This window comes from Bicyclus anynana, chromosome 8, assembly GCF_947172395.1.
Source record: "Bicyclus anynana chromosome 8, ilBicAnyn1.1, whole genome shotgun sequence".
NCBI classification, from domain to species: domain Eukaryota; kingdom Metazoa; phylum Arthropoda; class Insecta; order Lepidoptera; family Nymphalidae; genus Bicyclus; species Bicyclus anynana.
The window spans coordinates 13,826,563-13,844,461 of record NC_069090.1 but is presented as its reverse complement, the minus strand read 5'-3'; the positions used below and the strand labels follow the sequence as shown (position 1 = coordinate 13,844,461).

The 17,899-nt window shown below is 36.5% G+C and overlaps 5 protein-coding genes across 7 annotated transcripts in view; 2 read left to right on the top strand and 3 right to left on the bottom strand.

Annotated features, from left to right (window-relative positions):
- The window catches only part of LOC112051554 (Fanconi anemia group J protein), an 85,794-nt gene extending 85,055 nt beyond the window's left edge, over nt 1-739 (top strand). For both annotated transcript variants that reach the window (XM_052882928.1, XM_052882927.1), the window contains exon 19: nt 1-739. This exon is cut by the window's left edge and continues 1,025 nt beyond it. The gene's annotated coding sequence lies outside the window, so the exon portion shown is untranslated.
- Nucleotides 731-11,268, bottom strand: LOC112051567 (zinc finger protein 62). Of its 2 annotated transcripts, XM_052882929.1 has the most exons (11): nt 11,058-11,268; nt 10,713-10,983; nt 10,220-10,382; nt 9,351-9,427; nt 9,025-9,155; nt 7,986-8,128; nt 6,609-7,723; nt 5,532-5,695; nt 4,313-4,422; nt 1,689-1,792; nt 731-830 (listed from the first exon to the last, which is right to left on the bottom strand). In XM_052882929.1, the coding sequence occupies exons 1-11, from the start codon at nt 11,088-11,090 to the stop codon at nt 805-807; spliced, it is 2,337 nt and encodes a 778-aa protein (XP_052738889.1). In that variant the 5' UTR covers nt 11,091-11,268; the 3' UTR covers nt 731-804. The 2 variants fall into 2 exon arrangements, with proteins under 2 accessions (XP_052738889.1, XP_052738890.1); XM_052882930.1 differs by lacking the exon at nt 1,689-1,792.
- A 755-nt stretch (nt 11,269-12,023) lies between these two features.
- Nucleotides 12,024-15,497, top strand: LOC112051551 (transport and Golgi organization protein 2). The gene is made up of 6 exons (XM_024090239.2): nt 12,024-12,353; nt 12,632-12,745; nt 13,606-13,726; nt 14,482-14,703; nt 14,851-14,949; nt 15,075-15,497. Exons 1-6 carry the CDS (start codon nt 12,212-12,214, stop codon nt 15,199-15,201), a joined length of 825 nt encoding a protein of 274 aa, XP_023946007.2. The 5' UTR covers nt 12,024-12,211; the 3' UTR covers nt 15,202-15,497.
- LOC112051568 (serine--tRNA synthetase-like protein Slimp) lies at nt 15,481-16,896 on the bottom strand. The gene has a single exon (XM_024090274.2). The coding sequence runs from the start codon at nt 16,894-16,896 to the stop codon at nt 15,547-15,549; it is 1,350 nt and encodes a 449-aa protein (XP_023946042.2). The 3' UTR covers nt 15,481-15,546.
- On the bottom strand, nt 16,609-17,528 carry LOC112051552 (zinc finger protein 593 homolog). Its single transcript, XM_024090240.2, has 2 exons — nt 17,354-17,528; nt 16,609-17,223 (listed from the first exon to the last, which is right to left on the bottom strand). The coding sequence occupies exons 1-2, from the start codon at nt 17,463-17,465 to the stop codon at nt 16,886-16,888; spliced, it is 450 nt and encodes a 149-aa protein (XP_023946008.1). The 5' UTR covers nt 17,466-17,528; the 3' UTR covers nt 16,609-16,885.
- Nucleotides 17,529-17,899: the final 371 nt, after the last annotated feature.

Genomic DNA, 17,899 nt, shown 5'->3' with positions numbered 1-17,899 from the left:
GGTTATTCACTCTTGACTTGGGAATATACATAAATATGGTAGGAAAATCTAAAAATGTTTTTCTCAATAAATAAGATAAGTCATAATATGATAAAGACATTAACAATTATCATTTTCGATATGTTTCTCACATAAATGTGACCTTCAAGTCAAGAAGATTAGGCACCTATATTAAAATGCAATATGGCGTGCATATTAAAATAATATAGCTGCTGTTTTTTCATTCAATCGAATTTAAATTGTGATGTTTTGTTTTAGTGTGATATTATTTTTTAATTTAAAATTGTTAGTTGGAATAAAATTTTACTAATTCAATATAAGTATGTATTACCACACAAGGTTAGCCGTCTACTTAAGTGATTATTTTTAAAATGAAAATTTTTAGACACCCTTTTTTTATGGATACTCTATTTTAATAATTATAATTCATATACATATTTTATGAAAGAAAAAACGGTTTTTTAATGGTCTAAATTCCAGAGAACACTGTTCAAAATACTGTTGGGTTAATTTTGTGAGCTTTTTTATTACACAGCTGTTTTTTTTTCTGTCATATATTAACTTCAGTGAAAACTACTCGAAGTTATTGTCAATGCATTTAAATAACGTACTTAAACTAAAAAGAACCATCCTAGAAATGTACAAAAAATGTTGATTGACACTCACAAGATTTTTTGTATGTCCGTTTCGAAAGTGTTTATATAAATCATGTGACGATAAATAAAAGATGTTTGTTTTTTTTTAGTTTTTTATTTATATTTAACATAATTTAAATAACATATATATAGTGTTGATACATGTTTCTTACGTTTTAATTGATTCTTCACGACCTGTAACAAAAATAAAAAGTATATTGAAATAGTTCTTTTTAAGGGGGCAAGGTAAACTCGTCGTCAACCCATATTCGGCTCACTGCTGAGCTCGAGTCTCCTCTCAGAATGAGAGGGGTTAGGCCAATTGTCCACCACGCTGGCCCAATGCGGATTGGCAGACTTCACACACGCAGAGAATTAAGAAAATTCTCTGGTATGCAGGTTTCCTCACGATGTTTTCCTTCACCGATTGAGACACGTGATATTTAATTTCTTAAAATGCACACAACTGAAAAGTTGGAGGTGCATGCCCCGGACCGGATTCGAACCCACACCAACCGGAATCGGAGGCAGAGGTCATATCCACTGGGCTATCACGGCTCTTACTAAAAGCCTAACTTAACCTAACAGGTCAACTCACACATCGGAAATAGAACACTAATTAATATTTTTTGTGTCCTTACACTACACACAACTATACATTTGAATCGCAAATGCACACGTTTAATTTTTACCATCACTATAATACAACTTTCACAAAGACATCGTTTACCTACTTGATATTATGTTAGAAGTAATTAAGAAGTCGGTAAAAATTAAACTTCATCTTAAAGTAACTTCATCTTTTAGTAAACTACACAAAAAGGCATTTTTACGGAGCTCATTACACGAAGAAAACGATTGCAACGATGAAACATCGATTTTTAGAGACAGTTTTTATAAACGCGTTAGATCATTGATCTTATACTTTTAACGGTAACATCTAGCGAAGCAGAGAGATCTGAGATCGAGTTAATCTTCAAATGACACAAAAAGGTTTTACATGTCTCGTGTTACCCTTTAACTGTTGCAAGGAGGATACATATAACAGCTTACGTTTGGTGCAGTCGACGGAGCGCTCGTGTCGCTTGAGGTGAGACACGAGCGGAAACGACTTGCTGCAGATGTCGCATTTAAACGGCCTCTCGCCCGTATGCGTTCTGAGGACAACACAGAACATGTATAATGGATATGTCCTCAGACCAAATATCTATGGACTTGTATCACACCCAAATTCACAAACAACAATGTTTGTCGTTTTACTCCGCGCCACGAAAGAAGATCCGCGGCTAAAACCTGAACTAAAATTTACAGCGCCTTACACAAATGACAATAAGACAGCCATTACCAAATGACAATGAGCTACATAAAGACATTAGCGCCGCGTCAACGGGACTTGTTTCGTGGCGCGGAGTATAATATAGTATATAGAACTGAGGAAAGCCGTCTCCCAACTACCCAAAAGGAAGGCGGCGGGTTATGATGGAATTCCGATCGCCGCAATCCAACAGCTGCCAAGAAGAGGCCTTGTAGCTCTCACGAGACTCTTCAACGGAGTACTTCGCACCGGGCACTTTCCCGAAATATGGAAACGAGGAAAGGTTGTCACCATCCCGAAACCAGGAAAGGACCGTCGTCTACCAGGAAGCTACCGTCCGATCACACTTCTGCCACACATCGCCAAGCTGTTCGAGCGTCTGCTGCTGCGAAGGCTGTCTCCCCACATTCAACTGCGAAATGAGCAGTTCGGCTTTCGCAGCAACCATTCTACGACGCTCCAGCTGGCTCGAGGACTTCACTTCATCGCCAGTGAGAAGAACAAAGGGCACTGCACCGTCGGAGTCTTCCTCGACATAGAGAAAGCCTTCGACCGTGTGTGGCATGCCGGCCTCCTGGCGAAGCTGTTGAAGAACACCACCGTGCCACCAGCACTAGTGCGGCTAGTGGCTTCCTTCCTGGAGGGCAGAACATTCCACATTGCCGTAGAGGGCGCAGAGTCCCAGCCACGTCCGATACGCGCCGGAGTACCACAAGGCAGCTGTTTATCGCCGAGCCTGTACGCCCTATATACAGATGACATCCCTACCCTCGCCGGTCACCTGCGCGAGGGGGAGGAAGACGTACTGTTATCACTATTTGCTGATGACAGTGCGTACTTCGCGTCGTCCTATCACCAGATCATCGCCACCAACCGCATGCAGCGTCTGCTGGATTTGCTCCCGGAATGGCTGTACAAATGGAGAATGGCCGTCAACGTGGGGAAGACGGCCGCCATAGCGTTCGGCATCCCGATCCCGCTGCGGACACTCCAATTACGAGGGCAGGACATAGGTTGGCAGACCTCAGTCCGCTACCTGGGATGCACCATCGACGCCAGCCTGACCATGATACACATGGTGAATGAGCCTGACCATGATACCATGATACCACGCCGTGTGTCAGGCGGCGGCGGCCAAGTCGATGCTGTACCAGGTGCTAACCTCCCGACTACCACTGAGGGCCAAGTTGAAGATTTTCAACACTTACGTCCGCTCGCGTCTTACGTACGCGGCTCCGGCCTGTGCTGTGCTCCGCGCACCAGAAAAACCGGATGCAAATCCAGCAGAACAAGTGTCTGCGCCTTGCCACGGGAGCTCCGAGATACGTCAGAAATGATGTCATCCACCGTGACACGAAGACGCCCACCGTGGAGGAATTCGTCCGTGACCTAGCATGCCGCATGTTCGCGCGCGCAGACCACGGACCGAATATACACCTCCGCGACATCGCACCACACTGCGACAGGCCACAGAACGGGCGTCCCCTACCTCGGGAGCTCCTCCAAGCGGCCGACCTTGCAGGCGCAGGTACTTACGGTGACGACGAGGACGACGCAACCACCGGACATGACACCGTCCTTGCGCAGGATAGCGACGACATCGCAGTCCGCGCAGGGACCCCCATTGAACCCGGCGCTGTCCCGATGCAGGATAGCGAGGAATCGCAGTCCGCGCGGGGCCAACGGGTCCAAAGCCCAATCCCCTAGGCTGAAAAGCCTCAACCCCGGGAGGGGTTGGAAGAAATCACCGGGGGAGAAAGTTCCCCCGCGACATGCCCGGATAAGGAGGCATTGCCTCGAGGCCCGTACCCCCGCCCCGTGTACCACGGGTCGGAGAAGACCCGACGTCTCTACACAAATGACAATAAGACAGCCATTACCAAATGACAATGAGCTACATAAAGACATTAGCGCCGCGTCAACGGGACTTGTTTCGTGGCGCGGAGTATAGAGTAGGTGAAGCCTGCTGCAGGCTAATTCACTTTCTTTGACGTATGCTAGTTGACATATACGAAATTGAGATTATATGTAACAAATGTCAGTGGATGTCACCAGTAGGTAGATGACATTTTGTCAATTGATTTGATGTCTATTCTAATAGGTTCATAATAAAAACCAAAACAATGAATAAGCCAGCTGGAGGCCTAGCATGCGACCAACGACATAACTCGATATAGACAAAATATCGACCAATAGCGGCGAAGTAAACCCAGTCACCATATCTTTCGTCCCCGCCCGATTAATTAACGAGATACGTTATTTGGTCGCATGTTAGGGTTAAATGTGAGATATCAGGCACGCTCGTTTTTTATTTAATGACAAGTTTTAACTCGTTAGATAATGTAAATCACACAGCACTTACCTTTTATGTTTGACTAGATCATTATGCTTATAAAATTTCCTACTGCAGTCCTTCTCGTCACAAACGTAGGGTTTCAGTTGATCGTGGTCGCGTTCTTTGTGGTTTTTGAGCTGTGAAAGTTTGGAACAACTATGTATTGATATTTTAATAATATCTACAGTAATACAATGAAATATTAATTGTATTGCATCTGTTCTATTACTATGAAGAGAAGCATCTAGTAACCTAACAGAGTACACGACGCCTATCTTGCTTAGTACCACAACTAAATTTTATGTGTTTCATCATTATCAACCCATATTCGGCTCACTGCTGAGCTCAAGTCTCCTCTCAGAATGAGAGAAGTTAGGGCAAAAGTCCACCACGCTGGCCCAATGCGGATTGGCAGACTTCACACGCGCAGAAAATTAAGAAAATTTTCTGGTGAAACACATATAACTTTACCTAAAGGTAGTCACATCATGCATAAAGTGTAGGTCGTACTAACAATTAAAAATTAAGTGTTAAAAAAAAAGTTTAAAAATTAATTAACATAAATTTACACAAATTAAAAACAGAGAAAGAGAAAAAAAACAATAAACACTAGGAATTAGTTAAAAATAAAAGGAAACTGTTAATTTCACAACTAAACTCAAAGGTTATTCATTTTTGTAAGTAACTTAAAGCCAAAAGTAAAATAACCAAACTAAAAACAAAACTAATCTAACTATCCACGTGTAAGTATAGGTGAAGGCGTACTATCCACGTGCAGCTAGAGGTGTAGGTGAAGGCGTACTATCCACGTGCAGCTAGAGGTGTAGGCGAAGGCGTACTATCCACGTGCAACTAGAGGTGTAGGTGAAGGCGTACTATCCACGTGCAGCTAGAGGTGTAGGCGAAGGCGTACTATCCACGTGCAGCTAGAGGTGTAGGCGAAGGCGTACTATCCACGTGCAGCTAGAGGTGTAGGCGAAGGCGTACTATCCACGTGCAGCTAGAGGTGTAGGCGAAGGCGTACTATCCACGTGCAGCTAGAGGTGTAGGCGAAGGCGTACTATCCACGTGCAGCTAGAGGTGTAGGCGAAGGCGTACTATCCACGTGCAGCTAGAGGTGTAGGCGAAGGCGTACTATCCACGTGCATCTAGAGGTGTAGGCGAAGGCGTACTATCCACGTGCAGCTAGAGGTGTAGGCGAAGGCGTACTATCCACGTGCAGCTAGAGGTGTAGGCGAAGGCGTACCATCCATGCGGCGACGAAGGTGCGGTCGCAGAGCGCGCACGCGTGTGCGGTGCGCACGCCCGGCTCGTGGCGCGCGGCGCGGTGCTTGTTGAGCGTGGAGCGGTAGCTGAATCGCTCGCCACATACGTCACAGCGGTGCCGCCGCAGCGCCCCCGAGTGTGTCGCTGTCACAAAAGCCGATTACTATTTTTTTTTTGTGCATCTTTTAACAACGAAATAAGAAACAGCATATTTTAGAATTTAAACTATCGTGAGTGTTATTCATATTAATTGATTATGAAACACGGCTAAAACTCACGTGATATTACGTCGGAGTATGCCCGACTAGTTTCGAACCCATACGGGACCCTTAGTCATGAGCTGGTTCTTGCATCGCGGCACGATCCAAACTTAGCCGTTTAGTTTTAGCCGTGTTTCATAATCAATTAATATAGAAACAGCATAAGTGTGTCTGTTGATGAAGTCAAAATAAGACTTCATCAACAGACACGCTTACTTATTTACAAAGCCTGTATACAGACGTTATAAAATGCGCGCGGACATACATACGAACTCGTCGCTGCGCTTTTGTTTTTATTTTTATCCCAGCATATTGTTTATTATTTTTATATTATCAATAAATAATATAGCAGCAGAATCACCGAAACAATTAGGGGAGCGCAAAACCTCTGACAGAGTAAAGCTCTCTGACTAGAACTTCGGAATAAGTAGACTAAATAATTCATCAGAATCTCTTGGAGTAACCTTAACCTACTGGTAAGAAATAAAAGACTACGTGTGTGGCGAAATTAAGGCTGTGCAAAGGTTAACTGTTACCTATGGTATGTTTGTTATTGATTGTCCGTATGATTGACGCTCTTCAGTAGGCTGAACATGCAACCAACCTATCTCGTGACGAGAAATGGAGAAATGTCGACCAATAGCGGCTGAGATGTCCCTGCCCCATCTCTTCTGTCCCAAAGCAATGAAAGAGATAGCAGTGTTTCTGGTAACACAGTTATTGGTTGATATTTGTTATTTCCCTTAAAATTGTTAATCATATGAGGCAAAGCTAAAAAGGTAATGAATGTGTCTTACCCAAATGAGATTGATAGTTGTCTCTTTTATTAAATACTTTATTACAATGTTTACAAACAAAAGTGGTCTGCTTTCCTTTTTTCATTTTCATTTTGTCGTCTGATTTTTCAATTTTATTTTTGTCTGATTTGTCAACTAAGATTTCGATTTTTTGAATTTTGAGATTATATATTTCAGCTTTCACATTATCTACAGGTTCAGGTACAGCATTACTCTGTACTGTGCTGTCGGAACTGTTCTCTTTATCAAATTCGATATTATTAATTTGTTGGGAATGTAAAAATTTTCTTAAAATGTAAGGTTTAATATTATCTAAAAGTTTTCTACTTCTTTCATCGACAACTATATCATCAGTGTCAGACACATCATCTGATTTCTCATTTGCAGCTTCAACATCAATATTTAGCATGTCAGTCAGCTTTTCTGCATCAATTTCACTCTTCAAACTTATTATGAACATATCATCATCCTCAGTTGAAATATACTGAACATTATTCTCTTCTATCAATTGATTTAAATTAGCAGCTAAATTGGTGCTCTCTTCTAAATCAACATCGCTTTCGAATATAGTTGAACATTCATTGACAGACACTGTCGGCGTATGCAGTCTGTCTTCATTTTGTTTTGGAGTGTTAATTTGATCTACATTCAACAGTTCATCGGGCAAATGTTCTGCTTTAACATTATATAGCGCATTCATGATGTCTTGATCCACACTGCCACCAACGTCATGAAAATCAAACATGATTTCTCCATTCCTATCGTTAACATAATCTGTTTCGTTTGGAATGCTGTTGAATATTTGACTGTTTTGGAGACTGTCAAAGTCTAGATCGTTATACAGCAACTCATCGTCCAATATGTGTAACTGATTCATTTCTTTGAGGAATTCGGTTTGCATCAAACTGTCGTATGTGTTGGTGTCGGGCATGTTTTGCGCGTGTGTGTTCGTGTTTGTGTGACTATACAACATGTCTTGTTGTGTTGACATTGTCATGTAATCGTCTTCCGCTGACAAAATATCATCAACAATGTTATCCTCTGTTCTGTTTATGTCAATGTTGCTCTCGTTTGTTTTGTCCTCTTTATTTGGCTCAGTAGTTGTGGTGTGTTGTCTGAAATTAACAATATTTTTTTTTTAATTAAAAAAAATTCTTAGACTCTGTATTAATAAGAAATATTTTATCTTCTCTTTCTCTAATCAACATGGTATAACATAAAGTCATTAGGTTATTAATATTTAATGCAGAATAATTAAATAATCTTCTGATCAGGAACTTCGTCTACCAATATAGATAATTTCAAGTAATATCTAAAAAGTTAGTTATTAGAAATTAATAAAACAAATTCATATAAAGATTTGTAATTTGTATTTACCGTACGTAGTGCTCTATCAGTGCACTTTTATATTGAAATGAAACACCACATACTCTGCAGTAGTTTTTTCTAAACTTATCCTGATTATTATTTTGATTAATATATTTATTACAGTTTTGTTGATGGCGATTTAGAGAGGCAATCTGTAACAATTGAATAAGCAAGGTTTATATTGCTAAAGTACAAAAGAACAATGAATAATTTATTTATTTTGCAATTCTAAAGCGCGCCTAAATATGGGATCTCCTGTAAAAAAAATCATAATAATAAGAATGTACTTATTTTTCACCCACCTACTTACTTTTCACTCCAATTTAAGGCAATGTTGACTATACACTAAGTTTAATTCAAATTAAGTTAGATCAAATTTAATTGAGTTTGCAATTGCTGCAATTACAGAGTGAAACATATTTTGAAAATTTGTTGTTTGGTCTGTGTGGCGTAGCTGCTTGAATTCATTGATTGAATTGAATTGAATTGAATTGATTGAATATTTTAAATAAGCATACTTCACAATTACTTTTTTATACTAGATTGGCTTGCGCTTGACTACAATAATGAAAAGCAGTAATGAGTACTAGGTCGGGGCGTGCTTGCCTACCTAGAAGGTTAGTTAGAATTAAGGAATTCCACATATAACTGTTTTAATTAATAATGTTGAAATGGAATGCTTAATGTTTGTCAAATGTTAACTTATTTATTTATTCTTTATTTGCACACCACAATAGAATAGAGACAAGAAAGAAAGAAGTAGTAAGAATTAATTTACAAAAGACAAAATTTCCTCAGCGCCTAGCTTATGAAAGGTCAAATATTATTATTATTATTTTAAATCTTTATTGCACACAAAAAAAATAAAGATACAATGAAAATAAGAAACAAATACAATAGAAAAGTAAGATGCGCAAAGGCAGTCTTATCAATAAAAGCGATCTCCTCCAGACAACCTTAAATGAAATATTTAATGAAAGGAAATACATTTATAGTAAGTGACTGTTTTTTTTTAATAACCAGAGTTGTTAAACAGAGCTTAACGAACCTGCTTGTATCTTCTTTGGCAGCCGGCACAGGCAAAAGGTTTTATATCAGTATGAAGCAGCATGTGCCGTTTGAGATTAGATCTGTCCGTAAACTCTCTTCCACATGTTGTGCAGGAATACCTTTTTATTGCTGCAACAAAATTATACACAAATCAATTTGTTATTCTTCTTCCTGGTGTAGGCTGTACCGATTTTCATGTGTCTCTTTGACAACTATTGTGATTGCCACCTTACCAAATTTTCTCCTCCAATTATTATTGTTTACATAACATTTGAAGAGAGTCAACTAGCCTTATGATAAGTAAAAAAATAAATTATAACTCACTTTTGTGAACATCTTTGTGTTTCTTCAAATCTGACAGCCTGTAAAATGACTTTTCACACAAGTCACATTTGTTTGGTCTGTGGGTTAAGTATCAAAATACATTAAAAAGTCAATACATTAAAATCAAGTCCAAAACAATTATTTTGTTCACAAAATAACAAAAAAAAATATTCAAGACGAAATGATAGCTTACACTTACAACATGTACAAGTAAATGAAATGCAGTTTACAAGTAATTGTAAAAAAATTTTTACACACACACACAGAAAGAATAACATTTACAGAACTACAGAAAATGTGATCCTAAGAAATAAGTCATACAAGAAGAGTTTTTTATTGAATAGGAACAAGTGTATATTAAGGCTATCTTATTAACATTTATTGTGGCCTTATAAATATTTATTTTATTGATCTGTCTTTAGCACATTTTACTGTTATTAGGTATATATTATGAACTTTATTTGAAGAGTATCAGATGCCAGTAACTTTGTTCACATGTAATTCAAATTTTCAAGAAACCTGTGGGAAGATATTCGTGTGATGAGCATGGGTGTTTTCCAGTGTCTGTCTGTATTTATACATTACAGAAAAAATATGTAGTTTATAAATATATATTTATTAAAACCTGCTATTTTAAAGTGTTTTTAGATAGCATGGGTATGGTGACAGTCACCCGTATGATGTTCATAATATGTACTATTATTGTGATTGTGGTAAACTTTCAAGAGTGAAACAAACTGTCACCTGCACCATCCTACATGAAACAAACTGTAGTACCCATAATACAGGCTATATGCCTACTTTAGGGCTAAGTGGTGATGTGTGTATTTGTAAGTATATTTATTTATTTATTTAATACATCTATTTACCTATAATCGAGGTGTACAGTGAACACGTGTTGCTGCAGCCGCCACAGAGCCTCGAAGGCCATAGAGCACTGTGGACACTTCCACACTCGCGCCAGAGGCTTGTGTGTGAGGCAGTGCTTCATAAGCTGCTGCTTGTTGGCAAACTTCTGGTCCGGGCATTTGTCTAAAATTTTTCAAGAAATATCATCATTAATGTGTTGACCTTTGTATTTGAGAGAGCTGAACTAATTTTGCCATTTTTAAATAAAACATAAAAATAAGTTCTTCTTCTTTCTTCTTTCCTAAACCTTGTCTACACTAATGTATTATAGTAATAATTATAAATTACAATACTACATTTACGCACATACACCATTAATGTTGGCCTCTGTGTGTAAATGTGGTATTGTAATTTGTAAACAAGATACATCATAAAGTATATCAATAATTAATCAAGTAACAAATCAAGATTTTACTAAGCATAGTTCTATATACAAATAACAGACTACTTTACCACATATCCAAACATTGTCCTTCGAATGTACTCGTAAGTGTCCATAGTACTTCTTAGCATTGTCAAAACGCTTTCGGCATATCTCACAGTGCAATGTGGTCGGTCCATTCAAATCAGGTTCTTCCAAAGGGCCGTCGGCAGTCAAAAACTGGGCAAGGACATCATCCGAGCCCAGTAGACCAGAGTGTGAGGGCAAGTCGTTTTGAAACTCATAATCACATTCTAGGACTCTTCTATTAAAGACAAGATCTGTATTTTCAGAATCAACGAACTGTAAAATTCAATTTAGGATTACTATTTTGGATTATAGCTTCATAAATGGTAAAATGACTTCGTAACACTTACTGGTAAACTAAAAAATGACATGCTCGGCTCCATTCTCACTATTGTTAGGAGTTGGGCGAATGCTATTATAAGCAAAAAAGAGAAAATTACTTAATCTAGCATTCTTTTAATAATAATTTCATGAAACTTTACAAAAAAACGAAAACATTAAAGATCACAGATCACTATAGACTAGAAATTAAACTTTTAAAGATCCATGTTTGTTTGCCTTTGCCACAAATGTCAAATGAATTTACAGAATGAAAAACTAAATCCAAAAATTGTTCATACTCGACTAAGCTACTAAAGTAGTCCGAACTAGGCTTAACACACCAGCACCATAGATTAGACACTCACACTTGCTTACTCACAGATTAAGAATAATGATAATAAATTAATTTAATTTAGAGCAAAGATTTTAAACTCCAATGGGAAGAAGTGAATCTACGAAAACTTTGGACGTTGCAGCGATATTGTTTCCGCGTATGAAATATTTTTGAAGTAAAGTCAGCGGCAATTTTAAATGGAGATTTATGATTTATTTTTTTTACTGAATTTTAATAAAAAACTTACTTACTTTTAAAATATTTGAAGAAACCAATTGAGAAAAAAGGATCGAACTCAGGACTCAGGATTACTGTATCGTACCTTGATTAAACACCACTAGTCTCTAGTCCAAGTGGCTATGTAGAACTTAGTTGAAATTAATGTAGGTACGCTTACTGTCTGTATGTACCTATTTCCGCAATCTCATGTCAAAAAGTCTTTTTACTGAAGATTCGGCCCTTTAATATAGGGCATATATCATAATCAAAGAATATATACTCCAAGGAGAAGAAGTGCATCTATACTCTAATGTTGGACATAGCAGAGACATTTTCCTCAAAAACAGACAATTTAGTCCCTATGTAATTAGTCTGAGCATGGGATGGGGATGTCCATAAATCTCTATGGTCTATAATTTTTTGACGTTTCAGGTCAGTTGTCAATGTCATAAATAGGTATTTAAAAAATACAAATTTAAAAAATTCTTTCACAATTCACATTTGTTTTGATAACAATTAACATTAGTTAGATGAAAATAAATACATAGTATCAAGAACATACTGAGTACAGTGTCAGTAACGTAATAAAATCGAGGACGAAGTCAAATTAGTTGTCCTGACTCTGAAACTATGTGCATTGTTTTTGTTTACAATGGTGCAAATGAAACTGAAAGTGACTATAGCCTTATTCTAATTTCAAACAGAGATGAACATTTCGAGCGTCCCGCACAATGTATGTCTCCTTGGAAGGAGGATTCTACTGTTTACGGAGGTAAAACATGCAAAAGACAACAGGCACCAAAGTATTAAAACTAGAAATCTGAAGTGTATACTGTATACTCGTCGTACATTTGAAACCCTTGTAACTTTAATTTTAAGTTTGTGATTTTATTTATCATTGGTCCTTAATAAGTAATTACGTAAAATAAACATTATCAAATGTCATGACAATTCTTAATAAAAAAGAAAATTTCTAAATGGATAAATAAGTTAAGATTTAATTTGATATTATCCTTCTGTTTGTAAAGTCAACAATACTATTAACTTCAGGCACAGATTTAGAGCCAGGCTGCGGAGGAGGTACATGGCTGGCTGTAAGTCCACACAGGAGAAAATTAGGATTGCTGTTAAATCTACCAGGAGTGAAAAAAGAGAATGCTAAAAGTGGGTTATTTTGTATCACATTATTGTATTATGTAATATATAAATTTGAAACTTTGAATCAGATAAAAGTAATCAATATTTAGAGTTAAGTACCTACTATCATGTGAGAATGAAACAGTGTTATTTAATTGCCAGTGCCATAGCTAGCTTCAGCTCATCAAAACAGGATTATACATCTTCAAGTTTTTTGAATTTGAACTTCATGAAAGAATTCAAAATGCATGTCTCTGGGCATCATCATTTCTTGGTGCTAGCAAAACTTTTATAGTTTAGGATTCTCTATGACAAAAATCTAATGTCAATTCCTATATGACTGACTGACATCAATATTTCTTAACATTGATATTTTAATCAACATCATCATCATTATTCGACTTTATAATGAGAATGTGAGGGGTTAGTCTATGCTAGCCCAATGGCAGACTTCATACACATAGGATATTAAGAAAATTCTCAGGTATGCAAGCTTCCTCACAATGATTTCCCTTCACCATTTGAGACAATTCACATAATGTTAGAGATGCATGCCCTGGACCAGATTTAAACTTATGGACCTAGGAAGAAGACAAAGGTCATATTCACTAGGCTCTCACGGCTCTCCGGATATTTTAATAGCTGATTCAAATTCCAAAACCGAGATAGCCCAACCAACTAACAGCCCATTGTGCTTCTAATATTTGTGCAGGCAAAGGTGTCATTTTTAGAGTGATCTGTTACTCTTATGGACAAGCACAGTGTTGTTGTAGCAAAATCTACATTATTTTAACTTAGAATGTTAAATGGACATGCCAGGTTAAAGTAATGTAGGTTTCTCTACAGATTATAATATTTAATTTTAATTAACTTGTGATTTTTTACAGGTAGAGGTAAAATAGTGTCAGACTATGTAATGAGTGACATGGCTGTATCAGATTATATAGATTTTATTCACATTTATTCAAAGCAGTGCAATGAATTTGTGTTTTTATCACTGGATTTTGGGTAAGAGTATTTTTAATACTTTAGTAAAACTAGAGTGATCTATGGAAATCTATCTATCTTCAATACTTTGTATGATGAATTAAATGAAATAATACTTCAGGTTTTACAATTCATAGGGTAAAAGAAGCCAGTTTAATTTAGGCTTACTTGATGTTAAGTGATGATGCAGTCCAAGATACTGGCTTTAAAACTTGGAAGAGATGTTTTTTTGTGGCATCATACAGTGGATTTACAAAATTGCCACCAGGCTTTGGATGTTCATTTTTTGTTACACATACTGACCTCTAAAGTTTACTAACCTGGTTTGCAATCATATTGTTTTGATTATTATTGTCAATAACATTGCAACTTTTAGTACTGTACATTATGTAAAATCTGCTACCTTAGGCCTTCTTAGACTGCTGGTAAATCCACCACTAACATCATACCCAAATAATTTGACTGACATTACTGCCAGTAGGGTAATAAGCTACATTATAGCTTGGCAACTTCGTTCGTAACACTCCCGACGTTACGCGCGGGCCAGGGGGCGTGTAGCGATGAATGAAAAACCCACAACACAATTTGATGTTTATTTTAATAGGTTGTTAAAAAAGACCAAATTAGAGAATCAGCCAGCTGTATCATTTTAAAATTCTTAATTTGATCTATTCCTAAATCCACACATAGTAAACAGAAATATAGTATGAAACTGACTCATCACAGAAGCATTTGATATAAAGTATTCTTTAAATAAATAAATAAACCTGTTTCAGGAATTCAACACCTAAAATAGAAACCTACAACAATGCAACTGATGAACTGAATGAATGGTCTGACACATACTTGGGATTTAGCAATTCCCTTCCAAATAAACCTTTAAAGAAGGTAGAAGCTGGCAAGAATAAACTTAAATCCATTTGTAGCAGGTTAAACAAAATAAAAGACAGATCACAACTTATTGATGAACTTCTGCATCTATTGCAAAACAAAGAAAGGTTTGTGCTACATAACCTCACAATATGCACTGTATCAAGAATTGCCTGCCTTCTATATACACCTCTTGATCCAACGGTTCAGTGAAAGTTTATGTTTCTTCTTCTTTTCTCTTTATTATTATGGTTTAAATTAAGTGTTATTTTCAGTCATTTACCAGATGACCAGTTGGAGAGCAGGCAACCAGTACTTTACAAAGAATTAAGCTCAATTTTTGTTAGCATCCCAATAGGAAAATATGGTACAAGGTATCTATCATTACTATTTATAGAAAAATTATAGTACTTTACAAAAGTAAAATGATAATTCCTGAGGGAATATATTATCTCTATATCCTAAGCCTGTCATACTAATGTATATTTTATATTTGCAGAGCACACACCATTATGCTGTTGAGTAAATCAGGGCATATAGATTTGATTGAGATTAGTATGCAGTCACCTATTGATGTTGGAAATCCTCATTGGGAGAGAAGTGAATTTCAATTTGACCTTTTGTAGCAATGAAAAAACACTTTAAGAAAATAGTTTTAAGAAAGTGTTATTAGAGTAACTAGAATTACAAGAACTCTTCCATCTTAAACTAGTCAAGCACACCTGTTATTGGATTTCAAAAAATAGTACTTTTTGGTACTATCATAATAGTATACATGTAGTTGTGTTTGTCATTTTAATGTAATGAACATTTCACAATGGTTCAGTATTCTAATGAAATATAAAATGTATTTGTTGTGAATAGAAATGTTATATATTTTTTATACAATTGTTAGAAATAAAACATTTATTTGATTAAATAATTTTATTATGTTACACATAGTAATTATGTATCACTGATACAAAAAACACCTAATGCTTTCCCCTCCAATTTTCCACTTTGAATTGTTCTGGTACAACAAAGTGAGTGTTTTGTTCCAAAATACATCCTAAAAGCTTAGGTATGTTTAAAATTGTACCAGACAAAATAAAAGGGAATTTATATTGTTTCTCCTCTGTGTAAGTAAACATAAGCCGTTTGCTTATGAAGTCCCCACTCAAGGAAATATTCCCGACTTCTACATAACCTTTCTGTGAACTTGAGTACATTTCTATAGCCAACCTTAATGATTCCCACATTTTTAACTTATCAGCTGGTATTAAACTCAAGCGAAAATGGTAGCCAAGTTGGGTGTACAATTCCTTAGTTACATCAATGACATTCTCCAACATTTCATCAAGCTCTGCACTATTTCTTGTAGATATAAAGATTTCAACGACAGAACTTTGGCTTACATGAAATAGACTATCTTCTTCTGTAGGTGAAGGAATATACTGCCTTCCTATAGTAAAATATTTAATTGGCAAAACTTTACTGTATAAGACATTTTTTGTGTGATATGCGAAGAATGAATACAAAGACGCAGCTCCGGTTAAATGCAATCGACTGCCAGAAACTCCCTCAGTGTCTTCATTATTATGTAATATAAATGTTGAATCTGGATTTGTATAATCTGCACCACAACCTTCCACTACCAAGCTTTTAGTAAAGTCTGGATTGGAGAATTGAGTAAAATTATTCTGTCTTAAGTAGTTGCTGAAATGAAACTTTGCTCCCAGCTCAAAAACTGCCAAATCACTCAGTAAATAATAGTTCTCATTTTTAGTAAAACACATTAGATCTTGCTCTCTACCAATTTCCAAGTGATTTTTATTATTTGGAGATGGAGAACTGTGTTGAAATAGAATATCTCTATTTTGATCTGGTGTGCGAGGATGCAGCCCATTTGGTAGTTTCAATGATTCCACTACAGCCATTTCTTCAGCTGACCACAGAGGTACCTTGATTTTTTTTATATTTTCTTTAAGAAGAGAAAGTTGTATTTTTAGCTTTTCAAGATTATCACCTTGTGTCCCCTCTTTCAATAGTTTTCCCAGTTCTGTTGAGACTTGTGCTTTTTTCTCATCTAATTCCTTTTTTCTTGTTTTCAGTTCTTCATACACAGACCACAGTTCCACAAGTTTGTCAAGATTATTCTTTGCATGTCTTTTACATAATTCACTCTTTAAAAGATCTTTGTGTTTTATACGCTCAGGGAAATCTATATGTGGTGTTACATAAACAAAATTATCTGTGGCTTTTGGACCATTTATAAATAATGCAGAGGATCGTTTGAATATCTTAATAATAGATAATCTGCTATTAAATATATTAGGCATCATTTTCTTCCGTTTTCTTTTTCTTGGCTGAACTATCTTCTAACAGTTCATCATCTCTGTCTGTTATGTCCTGCTTGTCACTATTTTGAGTGACAATTTTTCGTTTAGTGGCGAGTTTAAAATTACCGTGGCCGGCGGCTCGTTCAGACTCCTCTATACTGTAAGGTTCCAACTCAAGAGCTTTTAATCTTCTTTTGTGAACTTTAGTTTTGAAATGTTCTGACAAAGCATGTTCGTCAATGAAATAGCGGGCGCAGTGGAGACAGTAATGCTGTGCAGCACCCGGAATATCCAAATTAACTTCTTGATTTAACAATTTCTCGGCATTTTCTAAAAAAATATAACATGCTTGGTATTTCATAACCTTAACAATAACATGTCATCTCATCTGATGACATGATATTGCTATGACTCGAAAGACATATTTAAGTAAGTTTAGGAAATACGAAGCATAACTTACCTTCTTTAAGATCTACATCAATTTCATCAAGATCTTTCTTTCTGTTGCGTACTCGCCAGCGCTTTTTTAGATGAGTATCACCGTTATGGTATTTTTTACGTTTGTAAGGCATATTTTAGCCAATTATAAACAATTTTATAGGTTAGAAAGACGGAATTCAAAAGTCAAAACAACACATGAAAGTTTTTTTTTTTTAATAACAATCTTGACAGCTCTGGCCTCTGAGTTCTAACTTTGGCCCTTTAAAAAATACTCAAGACTATAACTTGAGGACGTAATCCACAGATTAATAGATACTACGTAAATCTATGGCTACGTTTACGATCACCACACGATCACAGCAAAGAATTTGTACTATAAGGAGAAGTGAATCTACATATACGAAAACGTTGGACATATTATCAGCGACACTATTTCCGCAACAAAATATTTTTGAATTAAAGTCAGCATTTTTGATCTCGTATCTTCATAGAATTATATGTACTTGTACCGACTCATAAGTCTATGCGTACCTTGGATAAACAACACTCCAAATACAAAATTCAA